The sequence below is a fragment of the Gorilla gorilla genome, chromosome 11, assembly GCF_029281585.2.
Source record: "Gorilla gorilla gorilla isolate KB3781 chromosome 11, NHGRI_mGorGor1-v2.1_pri, whole genome shotgun sequence".
In the NCBI taxonomy this organism is placed as follows: domain Eukaryota; kingdom Metazoa; phylum Chordata; class Mammalia; order Primates; family Hominidae; genus Gorilla; species Gorilla gorilla.
The window spans coordinates 84,729,309-84,745,658 of record NC_073235.2 but is presented as its reverse complement, the minus strand read 5'-3'; the positions used below and the strand labels follow the sequence as shown (position 1 = coordinate 84,745,658).

The window sequence follows — 16,350 nt, the reverse complement described above, 5'->3', positions numbered from 1 at the left end:
TTACCAGTGTAAGGTATCTGAGTTGGAAAAGAAATGAACTTCAATCTTGGAATTTAAACTTTAAGCTTTTACATTAATGCTTCTGTTCCTAATACTGTATACAAATCTGTATAAACTGTGTTTGGCTTACTTTAAAAAGTTAAAAATTGTGAAAAGAACTTCACATATTCTTGGGTTAGTCAATTCTACCAGATTTTTCTTCCCCTCCAAATTAATCATTGCTGGGCTACTATAGAGAACAGGGTTGAACTTACCAGAGTGAAGGCTCCTTCTGGAATGTCAAACAGTTATTCGCTTCTGAGGCCCCTCTTACATTTGGACCAACATGAATCACTGTTTCAGTTAGATTTTTAGTGTTGATAAGTATCCATGTAATTTTGAAGTCTAGTCCGTAATACATAAACAACATTTCTATTTACCACTATACACTAGATCAAAACTATGAATGAACTGCTAAATAATCAAAATGACTTATAAACCTCTCATATGATAGAAATATAAATTTTACTGATGATACTTCTTTAAAGACTCTATTTTAATGCTAAACTTTCTCTATATCTTAGTCTACCAAAACATAGAATTGAAGCCTTTTAGTGTTTATGGTTAAATACCTGGAAAAATAATGTCAAAAGTTTATGCTCCAGCTCATCTTCTCCTGCAGATTGATGATTGTTTGTGTTATATCCACTTTTGTGTGTGCGTTATATCCACTAGAGACTTTGAAATTAGAAGACTCAACTCAATTGTGTAAGCTTGTTAAATCACATCCTTAAATGTGATCCTTAAGTGTGAAAATGTGCCCATTTTCAGACTAGTGCTTGTCTTGATGTGAGTTGTTGTAGGGACACAGGAAAGGGTAGAGAATTCAAGACTTACTAAGAAATTGTCCTATTTAATCACTATATTAAATATGTTTTATGAAGAAATTTTGATCTTCCAAGAAGAAGTCATCAAGATCTCTTGGCCAGACCACATATGGTAAATATATCTGTCTGGTACTGTGAATTGATTGACATTGAATACACTGTAATGGAAGATGGTACTTGACAGTTATTCAGTGTAACCTTGTCATGGTGGGGACACAGTAGAGTAGGATAAGACCAAGTGACAGTGTGAGCCATTCTAGGTGAGCAGCTTTCTGACAGTGTTACATACCATATTGTTTTTTCCACAGGGCAGTTTAATTCCATCTGAAACATCTGCTGAAACTCAGTGCATCTCAATATAGATGGAACTGTGCTTACCTCAGTTAAATGAGAAAAACTTCACTTAAGAATCAGGTGTCTCTCTTGCACCCAGTAGCTCTCTAGCAAGGATCTAGACCACTAAGAATTCCTTGAAGACAACCTAGGGCAATTTTTTGTTGTTGTTTAGTACATTATTTTATGTTTAAGATCAGAAACTCGTCTTGCCAAGTTACTTGCTTTGTTTGCCTCATGTAGGGGCAGATATGAACTTACAAGGGAAGCCCAACTAGGTGGAGAATTCTGTCAGGCATATGCAGTGAGACTATGGTGGTCTCTTGGGAAATGCTCAGCACTTGATCTTTACTTTTAAAAATCAAAAATTCAAATGAATGATGGCATTCCCAAATGAATTGCTTATTGGGGGAACCCGCCCACAATAGTTCAACGTAGATTCTTTCCATTTTCCCTAAGTGTTGGCTGATCTGAGAAATAAAGAGAAAGAGTACAAAGAGAGGAATTTTACAGCTGGGACTCCAGGGGTGACATCACGTATCAGTAGGACCATGATGCCCAACTGAGCCACAAAACCAGCAAGTTTTATTAAGGATTTCAAAGGGGGAGGGGATGTACGAAGAGGGATTAGGTCACAAAGATCACATGCTTCAAAGGGCAAAAAAGGAGAACAAAGATCACATGCTTCTGAGGAAACAGGGCAAGGACAAAAGCAAAGATCACAAGGCAAAGGGCAAAATTAGAATTACTCATGAGGGTCTATGTTCAGCTGTGCACATATTGTCTTAATAAACTTCTTAAACAACAGAAAACAGGGTTCGAGAGCAGAGAACTGGTCTGACCTCAAATTTACCAGGACGGGATTTTTTCCCCACCCTAATAAGCCTGAGGGTACTGCAGGAGACCAGGGCGTATTTCAGTCCTTATCTCAATCACATAAGACAGATACTCCCAGAGCAGCTGTTTATAGACCTCCCCCAACAAATACATTCCTTTCCCAGGGTCTTAATTATTAATATTCCTTGCTAGGAAAAGGATTCAGTGATATCTTCCCTACTTGCACCTCTGTTTATAGGCTCTCTGCAAGAAGAAAAATATGGCTGTATTCTGGCCAACCCCACAGGCAGTCAGACCTTATGGTTGTCTTCCCTTGTTCCCTAAAATCGCTGTTATTCTGTTCTTTTTCAAGGTGCACTGATTTCATATTGTTCAAACACACGTTTTACAATCAATTTGTACAATAGTGGTCCTGAGGTGACGAATATCCTCAGATTACGAAGATAACAGGATTAAGAGATTAAAGTAAAACAGGCGTAAGAAATTATAAGAGTATTATTTGGGAACTGATAAATGTCCATGAAATCTTCACAGTTTATGTTCAGAGATTGAGATGAAGACAGGTACAAGGAATTATAAAAGTATTAATTTTGGGAACTGATATGTGTCCATATTAAAATGAAATATTTGCCATTTATGTTCCTCTGCGGCGGCTCCAGCTGGTCCCTCCATTTGGGGTCCCTGACTTGCTGCAGCAGTTGCTATTTGGAGCATAGCTTCTAAGACCAATTTTTGTTCATTTTTTGTCTACATTCTAGGAACTCATGAGAGCCATGTCTTTATTAGTTTTCTTGAAAGAAACCAGAAACAAAGAAACAGAGAAAAGAGAGAGAATGGAAAAAGGAAGGAAGGATGGGAGAAAGGAAGGAAGGAAGGGAGAGAGGAAGGAAATATTTTTTCTGGTCATTAATTTTATATCTCTTAGATTCCTCCTTCCTTTCTAGAGTTAGGAGTATTATTTATTATCCTATATGTTGAAGGTGTTGAAATTAATTGTACCATAATTTGTAATGCCTTGTTAATATATAATTTTCCAAAGGTAAAAGTATTAGTCATGTGCAAATATAAATTAAGCATATGCCAATGTTTCTATTTAAATCATTAATAATGAGGGAATCAGTAAGAAGTTATGATTGGTTGAAAGAGCATTTAGAAAGTTAGATATACATAGGCAATGTTTCAATAAAATGGCTGTGTTAGAAGCAAATCTAGTTGATGTCTAATGAGATTATGAATTTACGAGGGTGCCTAGTCTGCCAAATAAAAATTATTTTTATTCACACCAGACAGAAATCTGTAAGTTAACAAAACAGCCTTGCTAAACCTTGGCCCTTTAATCAACATCAAACAGTAAGATGAACTAAATACCTTACTCTAGATACCTTTTGGTTGGCTTTGCCTTTATGTGACAGAAACAACATGCCACCTACCTTTCTGCCTTATTTGCTAATCTCAAGAAAAACTTTCTGACACCTTCTGGGTACTGTGTATTGCGGTTCTGGGCCTACTAGCCTGTGATCTATTCCTTGCCTTATCCCTGCCCTGCAGTGCTCTGTATAATCATAGCTAAATTTCCCAGGTTCCTGTCAGCTGACTTGTGCTTGGATCTGGCCAGTGGCATATAAAGTCAGGATACGTGAGGAGGAAGGTAAAAGCCAGGGCATTCCTCTCCCTCTCTGTCTGCCTTGAGGAAGCCTCTCTTACATTAGTTGTGTCTCTTCTGTGGTTCAAGATTGCCATGGGCAGTCCCCACTGGTGTTTCTCTCTTCTGCAGGAACTCCCAAAGCCACTGGGGTCTGGTGATCCTGCCTCCCTCTTTTGACCCTCCAAAAGCTTCCTGCAGTTGCTTATTTGGGGGATCCTCACTATTCCCTGGTTGTTTTCTCATCTCCCATCATCCAAGTAATCAATTGCAAGAATTAAACTTAGTTTTAAATGTTCAGAGTTTTGTTTTCCTAGTTAGACCTTAACTAATTTATTTAGTAGTATTTCATTTTTTATTCTTATTGTTAAGCCTTGCTAAGCAACCCAGAAGTTTATACCAGTGATGATGCGTTCTTAAAACTACTTCTGTCAATGTCAATATAATGCTTCAAAGATATCATAAAGAAAGAATTATTTACAATGATTCTGAGAGATTATGGCTACAAAAGCTACGTTTCTACGAAGCAAGGGAAATTCTGTAAAACTAAATATGAGTTTTTTGTCATTCAACTTTAGTTTTTTCTTGAAACTTAGGTATTCATACATACATGAAAGAAGGCAGAGAGGGAAAGAGAGAGAGAGAATCAATCAAATTGGAGTCTAAAATATTTTTTATAATACATATAACAACCTTCACAATAAAAGTTATCTTCTCAATCAATTCTTTTGGACTCGATTTGATTGCTTTTTATGCCACAAATTTTATCTCCAAAAAATTGGCCTTTCAAGAGACGCTTCTTTAAATGACTCAATTTTTCTATCACTGAGTATCAAGAGTAACAGAAGGACTTCTATGCTCTCCGATAGTATCTGCCATGGAAATATTTCTGTTTTTAGATATTTTTGTGTTGTGTGATCTATTGTAATTGGAAAAATATCATGTTGACTTTTCTTTCTGTGGTTTTTTTCCGTATGCATGTTTGTGTAAAAATCTATTTTTAAAAGATTTCCTTCTCTGCTAGTGCATTTTTGAAGTGTGTCGGTACATGGTACTGCATTAATTAAGAATAAATATCCCAAGCCATTTGATATATTTGTGTCACCCCAAAATTCATAGGTTCAAATTCTGACCCTTCCAAGGTGACGGTAGGAGGTTGGGCCTTTGGGAGGTGATTAGATCATGGGGGCAGAGCTCTCATGAATGGGATTAGTGTCTTCATAAAAGACACCCCAGAGGGCTGGTTTGCTCCTTCTACCATGTGAGGTTACAGTGAGAAGACAGCCATCTATGAACTGGGAAGAAGGCCCTCACCAGACATTGAATCTGCCAAAACCTCGGTCAGGGATTTCCCAGCCTCCAGGACTGCGAGAAAGAAATTTCTCTTGTTTATAAGCCACCCAGTACATGGTATTTTGTTTGGTCTAATATACCACTTTTAACCATTCCTTTGTTATTTTTGGTGGAACTGGTGCTGAGATTGCTTTGCTCAGCCAATATAGTAATAGATTTTACTGGTTTTCACCACCTTAGTGCTTCAGGAGCACCCAAATCTCAGAGTTCTTTGCCCAACAAACCTTTTATCTCCTCACTTTCATTCTTTCTAAGCCATAATTTAATTTGATTTTTGTAAAAGTATTCAACACACTTTTTTCTTTCCTCTGATTTTGCAAAAAGAAAAAAGAAAAGATAAATTCAGCCATCATAGTTTGATCATATTTCTCTTTCTCTTTTCACTTAATGTGTATTTTCTTCTTTATGTCTACCTCAAACCTGAAATATGTGCCTGTTTTCAGTTAGTTCAGTAGATGAGCATGATATATGTGACAAAAAGATATATATATATATATTTTTTATGTTAAATCTATTTTTTTATCCTTGGCTTAGCCGTATGCCTAAAAGAGCCTAGAACTGTATCTCAACATCACTATCAACTTTGAATGCTTCATACCTTTTCAAAATCTTTTAAATTCAAGATGAATTTTGACATCTTGTTATTTTTCAGGCTTTTAAATTTGTCATGGTCAGTGGTTCAAAAACTACCAAGTAAAGGATCTGACTTCTAAGTTAAGTCACTTTGCTTGTGACTTGGACATTTTACTTAAATCGGGAACTACATCATTAAAATTCTTTTTTTAATTATCAAAAGATATCAGTCAGTTCCCCAGAAGTGAATAATCACAATGTTTTAGCTCTTTTAGTCCTTCCTTCTTTTGGAGGAAGATTTATATTTCCAAATAAAATGCTGTATTCTTTCTTGATTTATCAATTTCAGACTTTATGGACATCCACAATGATAATAGAGGAAATAACTCTTGTACATTAACTTCATCAACTTCCTTACTCTAATGTTCTCAAAAGAGATATTGTGCCTTATTTTGTTTTAAAATTACTAGTGTTTATAGTAATATGACTTTGTATATATTATTCAACTGTCAATCAGATAGTGAACTATGACTGTTTCCTATCTCATACAGCTTCTTTCTTCCTCCTAGATTCATAATTATTGTATTTTTTCATACATATATTTCACAATTTTGTAAATGCTTGATCTGTCAAAACGAATTTCCAAACATTCTATCAGTTCCATTGGTCATTAGTTCCATTTTTTCCCTTACAGGTTTCTCTCACACTTCCTTTCCTCTGTACTCATACTTCAATCTGGACTAGTTAGTTTCCAGGATGGACACATACCTCTTATTGTAAGACTTCCCTTCCCAACTTATCTGTCTTAGATTTTCTGTTATGTTCTTGTACTGGTCAAATGCATCTCCTCAGTGGCTTCTTGAAAAAGAGTGCATGAAAATTCACATTTTTGAAGTTGTTGAATATTTGAAAATTCCTTTATTCTTTCCTCAAACTAGATTGAGAGTTTGGCTGAGTATAGAATTCTAGGTCAGACCTGAGACCATCTGCGTAACATGCAGGACCCAGTGAAAAAATGAAACTATGCAGTTTCTTGCTCAAAATTATCAAGAATTTCAAGATAGCGACAGCAGAGCACTAAGGAAAGTGCGGGGCCCTCCCAAGTGCAAGGCCCTGAGTGACTGCACAGGTACATGCCCATGAAGCTGGCCTTGGGAAGTCCTTTCAGCATGGAGATTCTAAGTTCTGGGAAAGTGACTATTTCTTTGATAATTTTGTCTAATTCTCTTCTGTATTCCTTATGTGTAGAACCCCAATTAGCTGGATATTAGATCTCCCAAACCGGCTCTCTAATGTTTTTCTTTATTATTCTAGTATCCATCTTGCTGTCTTTTTGTCCACTTCCTGGGATAGAAATTAGACTTTTCCTCTACCCCTTCTGTTGACATTTTCATGTAAATTATTAGTGTTAATTTCCAAAAGCCCTTTCATCACCATTTATTCCATTTAAAAAGTAGCACATTTTTGCATCATGTATCAATCTCTTTTCTCAAAGTTTTTTGTTTGTTTCTTAATAGTTCTTTTCAGTCTCTGTTTCAGTTTATTAAGTCATATTAATGTTTCAGTGGTGAGCACCAATAAAGAAATTTTTTAATCTACCAGGAGTTAATGCAAACCATAAATACCCTTTTGTCTATTTCTTTTTGAACAATATAAAAATTATACCACAGTTAAATGATGTAATATGACTCAGTTATTTCAGATGGTTAACACTGACCAGAAACACTTGATTGGTTCCTTGTTTGGACTAGATGTCATCTTACTGTTTTCTTATCTTCAGGGAGAAACAAATTGATCTTGAAAGCATTTCTAACTCTTTGAATGTTTACATCTCTGTACTTATGAGGAACTCTTCAACAAACTGGAAATTACATAATGTCCATTTTTGGTAGAAAAAGTTAATACCTCTTGAAGTAAAGAAATAGTTTACCTAAATTGTGACTTTTGGGGAAGAGAGAATATATTCCTTTGTACTTAAAAGAGTTTTTTCAGTCACATATTCTCTGCTTCAGTGGGATTATTTTGCTCCTTTAAATGTAGACTGTAAACACATTTTTAAGAGTAATACTGTTTGCCATACTATTTTTGTTGTATATGTTTAAGGTAGACCAACATGATGTTTTATATACATATACAGTGAAATGATTAGTACACTCAAGCAAATTAACATATCCATCATTTCACATAGGTAGCTTTTTTTTTTTTTGGTGGTAAAGGTACCTAAAAGTCTACTCTCTTAGCAAATTTCCAGTGTACAATGCAATAATTTTAAGTGTAGTCCTCATGCTGTGCATTATGCCATTGATCCCATTTGTTTTCATTGTGTTCAATTATAGAAATTGTTTGGGGAATTATTTATCCTATAAAATAAAGGTATCATGGAGCTTTACAGTTATATTTGCCTGTATGAAAATAATACTGGAAAAGTCTTTACGTCCACAAACCCTGCATTTTAGACTAAGGTTAGGGTTTAATTTCCTGAGCATCGACCTGCAGAATAGATAAGACTTCATTATTTAACAGATTTTATTATCAACTTTTTATTGTTTTAGAGTCAAGCAGGACTTACTGAAAATGACACAGTAGCTTCTTGTTCTGATAGTTTCTATTTATGCGATTTCATGCGCTTCTGCTTATGGCCAGATTTTAATGTTAATATTAATATATATTATAGGTATATAATTTCTTTTAACTTTAGCTCTTCTGATTCTTAGTATGGATTTCTTACAACCATATCCTTTTCACTTCTGTATTTCAATCAGATCACAAGTGGGAACGTTGATAGTTATATAATAATTATAAATTATTTTCATAAATTGTATTTATTTAATTATTACGTTTTATTCATGCTCTGTCACATGAGGGATATCCTGGGTATTTTGTATCCTAAAATTTAAAAAGACATGCATAGACACACAGGATTTTTCCATATGAGAACATTGTTACTTATGTAGGTGGTCATTCTGCAAGATTCGGTTATGTAACGGTAGCTTAGAAGGTATTCAGAGTACTTGGTTATAAAAACTGCATCATTTGACATTGAGTAACTTTTCATTTGGAATGTAGCAGTTCTGTATTTGAATTAAAATACTCAATAATTTTCTACAACTCAGTACTCTTTGTTCAAAAGAAGAAATTATGTGTCTTCTGCAATTGCTTGATTTAACCACAGAGCCAGTCAATTGCTTTCAAAGATGGTGTTGCTATTTTTGTTTCTGTCTTCTTTTATGTGTCCTGATCGTTAGAAGGTAAGGAAGTCCCTTTAAAAACTAAGCAGATCAAAGTGTGCTCAGCACGTATTTTCAGGCTGATTTTTAAAGTCTTAGGAATTATCAAAGATTTGTGTCATTCTCTTTGGGAAAAGATGATTAATGATGCTTTAGATTTTTTTCATGTCTTTGATAATATAACTTAGAATTCTAAATATTTTAATAAAATAGATGAAAAATGAAGGTATATACCAATAGCATCTATTTAGCCCATAGCCTTTTTCTTTCTCAAATTACTGATTACATATTTTAGCTTGCAATTTGCAATTTGATAAGTGCAGACACAGGTATACACTTGTGAAACCATCACCATATAACAAGAAAATTAACATTATCCATTACTCTCAAAAGTTTCCTTGAACCTCTTCTTCCCTGATTCTTGCTTTCTCCATTCTTAAACAACTAGTATCTACTTTCTGTCACTATTAGGATCATTTGCATTTTCTCAAATTTTATATAAATAGAACTCCTCCTCCTCAATGATTGCATCTAGTTTTGTTATAAAAATAATTTGGTCACCTAGAATGAGTTGGGAAGTATTTACAGTTGATCAATTTTCTGGAAAAGTATGTATAAAATATTATTACATCCTTAATTTTTTTATTTTTTATTTTTATTTATTTATTTTTTTTTGAGACAGATTTTTCACTCTTGTTGCCCAGGCTGGAGTGCAATGGTGGCGATCTTGGCTCACCACAACCTCCTCCTCCTGGGTTCAAGTGATTCTTCTGCCTCAGCCTCCTGAGTAGCTGGGATTACAGGCATGCACCACCACACCCGGCTAATTTTGTATTTTTAGTAGAGATGGAGTTTCTCCATGTTGGCCAGGCTGGTCTCAAACTCCCAACCTCAGGTGATCCACCTGCTTCGGCCTCCCAAAATTTACCAGAGAAGTCTTCTAGGCCAGGAGTTTTCTTATGCGAAGGGTTTTTAGCTACAAATTTCATTTATTTGTTTCTTCTTGATATTTGTTAGTTTGTGTCTTTTAAGAAAATAATTCATTTTATCTAAGTTATTGAATTTATTGGCATAATGTTGTTTATATTATTTTATTTGTATAATAACAATCAACATTTTTGTCAACTAATTTATCTTCTTTGTCATATCTGGGTTAATTTTAACTCATTTATTTTTATCCTCATCATGGGTGAATTTTCCTGCTTGTTTGCATGCCTGAAAATTTTTTATTTGCTGAGAGACCAGTTGGGGAACTATCATATAAAAAAAGTTGCAATTATATGAAAGTCAGAGAAATGTGAACGTTGTCAATGAGAAACAAATAAAATGTGGCTTAGTTTCTACGTAGGGAGTGATCACAATGAATAGGCATCTTCAAAGGACTTATGAGATAGGTAGCATCTCAGATATGCCTGGTAACCAAACATAATTTAAGACAGTAACAAATGGTAGGAACATGGGAGAAAGAGAGTTCAGCAAGAGAGAAGCACTGGGATCTAAGATGATGTGAGGGTTTTTGAGGAAGAGTGACTACACCAGTTTGCTTAGAAATTAGGGTGTGCATAAAAGAAGCAACGGGAAATACCTGCAGTTTGACATTTGACCACATTGTTTGCATGTCATACACCCCTCAGAGATTGCAAATACTTTGAAGAAGGTATTGTTGTGCACACACACGGGTACCCATGCATTATATATGTATATATAAGTGTGGTTTTGTGTGTATCCTTATATATATACACTAATGTATACATATGTATTCTTATATATGTACTAATATCTATATATAGATATTTATTCTTTTACACAGCCCTAGGTGCAGTAATAGATACCCAATAATCATTTATCTAACTGAACTGGGTTTTTTAACACCTTTTTAGCAAAGTTGTCTATACTGCTTGATACAACAGCTGTTAACTTGTTTTGCTACCAAACACAGTAGCCGTCCTCATCCACAATTTTCTGGGTCACAAACTGCTCAGATTAGAACATCAAGAACATGCCCTCACCCTAAGCTTTGGGAACCAGAACAACTTATCTATGCCAGAAATTAAGAACATTGTTTTCTACTCAGCTTGTCCACCCTGATTGATGAAAGAAGCAAAATCATTATTAAAAAGAATTTTTGCTAAATTAAGGGAACTTGTTTATTTTATGCACATGACTTTGTGCATAAAATATTTTATTTTCAGCTCTGAGAATTTGTCTATTGGATGGCTTAAGAATTAGGTAAATAGCATGTGATTATCTTAAAAATAAAAAAAATTGTACAGATATATACAATAAAGCCTTAACACTTTGGAACCCACCAGTACAGAACATACAATCATTTGAAAATTATTCATGAAGATGTTTGACCTTGTATTATCTAGGAAGAAAGTAAAATAGTAGCCGAAATAAGATTGTTGAGGATTGTTGTATATATAATTTGATTACAAAAGCATATTTGCAATTAGGATAGTGATGATATAAATGATTACAATTAGGATAGTAATAATAATATAAATTATTCCGTTAAGCTCGTGTTCTAATTGTAAATAATATTTTTACAATATAAAGGTTTTCCTTTTTATGTAAATAGAAATGTGCACTTATTAATGAAAATTTAGTGCAAGAAGCAAAGGAGAAAAAACGAGTCCTAGTAACCCCCCAATATACATTTCTATCCAGTCTTTTGGGGTTGGCATAGTGAATATAGGCATGTGTGTGTGTGTGTGTGTGTGTGTGTGCGTGTGTGCATGTGTGTAGGAGGGGATATGGTTTTACTGAGTTATAACTATATGCAATTACATTTTCTAATTGGGTGGTAAAACCTTACTGAAGTGTTTTTCCCCAGTGGAAGTTTTATGTCCAATTATAGGTTTATATACCTAATTATGAATTATCAAGACATAATTCATAATATTTTGTTTTTAAACCACATTGAGATCTCTGTGTGAAAGGGCATGTTCATTGTGCAAGCATTAGAGCCTCTTGATTTTCACAAGTCTTATCAGTTATAGTTGTAGATGGGATGAATCCCCTAGGAACAACCACAGGCTGTTGTGAGTTAGGAAATGCACTTGTCGATGGTCTCCTAGGGTACTCATCATCTCATTTGATAATGAAGATTTCTCCATTCTTGACTACCTTATTTTGCTTCATTCTCTATTCATTTATCAGTGTGTTTTGGGTTCATTTGCCTATAAAAGAAACCACAAAATAATTGTGGCTTAAATGCAATTTTTGTTGTTCTTGCATCAGAAACAAGTCCAGAGATGGGCGATTTCATTCAGGTGGACCCACAGCATGATATCCAGGCCACTTCCATTTTTTCTTTTCTACCATGCTTAGTGTATGGCTTTCTTTTGCCAGGTCATTTATGATCCCAGATGGCTGCTGGCCTTTAGAGAGTTCCGCTGCATTCCAGACAGCAAGAGAACTCCTTCCGGTACAGTTAGCTCGCTCCAAAGAACTGTTCTGAAAGTTTCACCAGCAACCTCCATGCACATCATCTGTGGCAAGAATTTAGTCATGTGACCATACCTAGCTTCAAGAGAGCTTAGAAAATGTAGTGTTTTTAGTGGGAAAATCGCTAACAAATAAAAGTAGAATGCAGTTTTTCAGGGAAAAGGAAGGCAACCCTTTGAAGTACTATTGTTTTTAAACCACCTTGTATTACCAAGCTGAACTCAAGTAATTTTCACAAGAAAGACATATGATAGTATATTTCTAAGCCATTGCAGGACTATGGAAAAACAAAAACTCTATCATCTTCTACTTTCATAAATAAAGGACAGTTTGACTAAGAATAATGCTCTTGGGTCATAACCATTACAAAAATCTCAAAACCCTCTGTATCTTGATCCATTATAACCACATTTGGTGTTTCAGACAAGCCTCAAAGCCAGGCTTAATTTTTCCTTTCTAAGTAACCTGTTTTGGTTGCCTTTTTGTTGTGCTTTGTTTTGCTTATTCTGTATTAATAAGACTTATTTATTGGTATATAGAATTTATTTTTCAATGTTATCGCCTGCTGATATTTTATCATACAAAAGTAAATGGCATAAAAAAAGTAATTGTTTACAGCTTCCTGAGTAAGACGTTTTCATTTAGGTGTGTCTTTTTTTTCCCATAGAGAAATGAACTATTGCTTATGGGTGGAGAAATGTCAAATACCTTTGCTGAAATTCTTAACTTGCCTTTGTATCTTCACCCTTGGCATTGAAAATTATCCAAAATAAATTGCTAGGAAATCTGCTAAATTATCTCTAAGGGAGTGCCTAAAAGTAGCCGCAATCTACTCTCTTTTGCAATACCTCTGAATAGAATGGAATTAAATTCTGTCTGATGACTTAGGAAAATAGACAAGTAGTCTTCATATTGCTTATCTGTAGTATGGAGAGAGTAGTATGGTAAAGAGCAGTATCTTCAGAAACACGCAGCTTACAATTTAATGCATAGAAGTTGCCAAAGCTGTTACAAACTTGTTAAGGTAATTTGTATCACCTTACTTTATTAGCTACCTATTGCTATATAACAATTATCTCAAGGCTTGGGGCTTAATACACTAAGATTAATTATCTCATGGTTTCTGTAACTCAGGAATCTAGCTGAGTCCTATACTTTAAAATTCCTCAGAGCATTGGGACACATCATCCTAAGGACTCAAACATGAGAAAATATTTTCAAATTTGCCTCAGGTGAAAAATGAGTGCAGTAAATACACTAAGGACACATACATATATTTTTTCTTGTCTCAATTAACTTTTAAAATAATGTTTGCCTTTCACCTGTCTTTATTGCTTTATACAGTGAATAATAGCTAATCTAGCAGTCAGAAAAGCACTCTTTTTTTTTGTTTATTTTATGAAGTCTTCTTTTAATTTTATTTCTTAATTTTTTATTTAGTAGTTTTTTTGGGGGGTACAGGTGGTTTCTGGTTATGTGGATAAGTTCTTTAGTGGTGATTTCTGGGATTTTTGTGCACCCATCACCCGAGCAGTGTACACTGTACCCAATATATAGCATTTTATCCCACACCCCCTCCCACTCTTCCTCTGTGAGTCCCCAAAGTCCATTATATTATTCAGATGCCTTTGCATCCTCACAGTTTAGCTCCCACTTATAAGCGAGAACATACTATATTTGGCTTTCCATTCCTGAGTCACCTCACTTAGAATAATGGCCTCCAGCTCCATCCAAGTTGCTGCAAAAGACACTATTTTATTCCTTTTTATGGCTGAGTAGTATTCCATGGTATATATATATATACCACATTTTCTTTATCCACTCATTGGTCAATGGGCACTTAGGTTGGTTCCATATTTTTGCAACTGTGAATTAAGAAGAGCATCCTTTGAATATTCTCCTAGTGCCAACATTGAAAAAAAAAACAGAAAAACCATAGAATAAATTATAGGAATATACTTTTCTGAAAATGTCTATATTGTCTTGAATTTTCAGGAACACTATCTCTGAAATATTATACTTAAACTAGCTACCCATACTCCTAATATTATTGCGAGCTGAACATAATACCTAATAATTCCTTACATAATAAAGACTGGTCTTACTTATATCAAAAAAAATCTGAAAATAATGCTATTTGTTGACCTAGAAATAGCTATGTTAAAAATCTTAACTGAGTGTATTTAATACTGTACAATTTTCCATATAGTTACAATAAATTCCTTGCTCTTTCTCTCTTTGGCTACTTTTTTGAAATAGACTAAGATGCTTGGTGAAGCAGCTGGAAAGAGGTGACGTTAACGTCGTCGACTTAAAGAAGAATATTGAATATGCGGCATCTGTGCTGGAAGCAGTTTATATCGATGAAACAAGGTAAGTTTTAACCTTCTTCTCTTTTATCTTCTTTGATTCTCTCCCGTTTTTCTTCCTCTTTCTTGACCCTCCTTTATCTCAAACAGGAATTTAGCATATCTTCCTGTGAAACCAAAATCAAATCTTATTAAAATTTGAAATGTTCTTCTTCATGTAGCTAATTAACTGGACTATGATTCTCTAAAATTAATACACATTTTAATCCAAATGTTTGAATGTCATAAAATAGTCAAACACTAAAGTGAAAAAAAAATCTCCTCTTCCCCCATCCTCAGTCTCCTTGGGCTCAGACTTTTAAATGTCAGAGTTACATGTAGGCTTATATTGGTTTTCACTGATGTAAGGATTTTCCCTATTATCTCAAATGTCAGAGTCCCTTTAGGAAAATCGGTGTTATATGCCCACACATTCTCATGAGATGTGTCTATCAGGCCCTCTATGCAGGGATTGCTAAGGGGCATCCCAAATGTGTGTTTTTGATCATCCAAACCTAGTCTCATAATTAGCAGTTGTAAGGAGATTAGGAAAGGGGGACTTATTTGAAGAGGGTTGCCAGCTTAGTGCTGTGACCCTCAAAGAGGCTGTTCACCCCCTGGAGGATATTTGGCAAATCCAGGAGATGTGACCAGTGTCTCTTGGTGTTCAAAGATATCTGGTTCCTAATTCTCTTCTCAAAAAGGATAAAAGTGACAGGCTAATCAGGGCTACCTGAGAATTCAGAGCTAAGAGGGAACCTGTGGGGAGAGAGGCATGCATTTCCAGCATTTGACATGGAAAAGGTGCTAATTTTTTTCACAGCCATAAAGCAGGTAGAATAGAGGTCTCTTAAAGCACCAAAGACTATTTAAGTCAAATAGTGAAAAAGAGGCTGCATAGAGTAAGTGATGGTATAAGAGCCAGGGTAGGAATTATAAAAATTCAGCTAAAATAGTAGAAAATATATATTCAAAGTACTCTCTTGGTGTTAGCAAGTTGTCTCTGAAGGACCCACAAATGGTCCCCAGGAGAAAAAAAATAGGCAGCATTTGGGCATTTGTCACATAGATGACAGCAAAACCACCAGTCTAGCCAGACCCTTTGGTCCTATAATTTCCTGCCTCTCGCACCGCATTGCTAAACAACCAGAAGCAGCAGTGAGTGGGAATATGGAGGTGAGGACACCCACTAGGCCCCTTCCACTCAGCAGGTGTCCATGCCTGTCCCAGGCCTAAGCTTGGGGAAGACGAGCAATGTTAAACTGGATGGGCAACTAAATAACATTAGTTTTTATTTACCTATGTGTACTGGACTTCACAGGCACACAGATACATACACACACACACACACACACACATTGTTTAATAAGTAAAAAATTCACACGATGAAATTCTTGCCTCTACCCTGGTCACAGTCTACTCTGTTTCTCATAAATTTCTTGTACATCTTTCCAGTGATTTATTACATATTTTTATTTTCTATTTTTGCCTCATCCTTTCATGGAAGGTAGTATACTACGTAAACAGTCTCTCATTCTTCTTTTTTCACTGAAAAAGGAAACTTAAAAGTTTCCTTTTATTGTATTCTGATTTTTTAAATATTTGACAATGAGAATTTTTACTAATAGCTGGCAGAAGAGGCCATATTGAGAGCTTTGTTGCACAAGCGATTCTTTGTCTGCAGAATGAAACTCCTCTACTAAAGCACAGCTTGGAGAAAT

The 16,350-nt window shown here is 35.1% G+C and overlaps 1 protein-coding gene across 21 annotated transcripts in view; it reads left to right on the top strand.

Moving 5' to 3' along the window:
• PDE1A (phosphodiesterase 1A) overlaps positions 1 to 16,350 on the top strand; it is a 462,136-nt gene that overhangs the window by 331,185 nt on the left and 114,601 nt on the right. For all 21 annotated transcript variants that reach the window (XR_010129640.1, XM_063695036.1, XM_019022627.4 and 18 more), the window contains one exon: positions 14,541 to 14,654. Coding sequence is in view for 20 of the 21 variants with exons in the window: in XM_063695036.1 (XP_063551106.1) it covers positions 14,541 to 14,654 (114 nt within the window). In the remaining variant the exon portion in view is untranslated. The remainder of the gene's footprint in view (positions 1 to 14,540; positions 14,655 to 16,350) is intronic.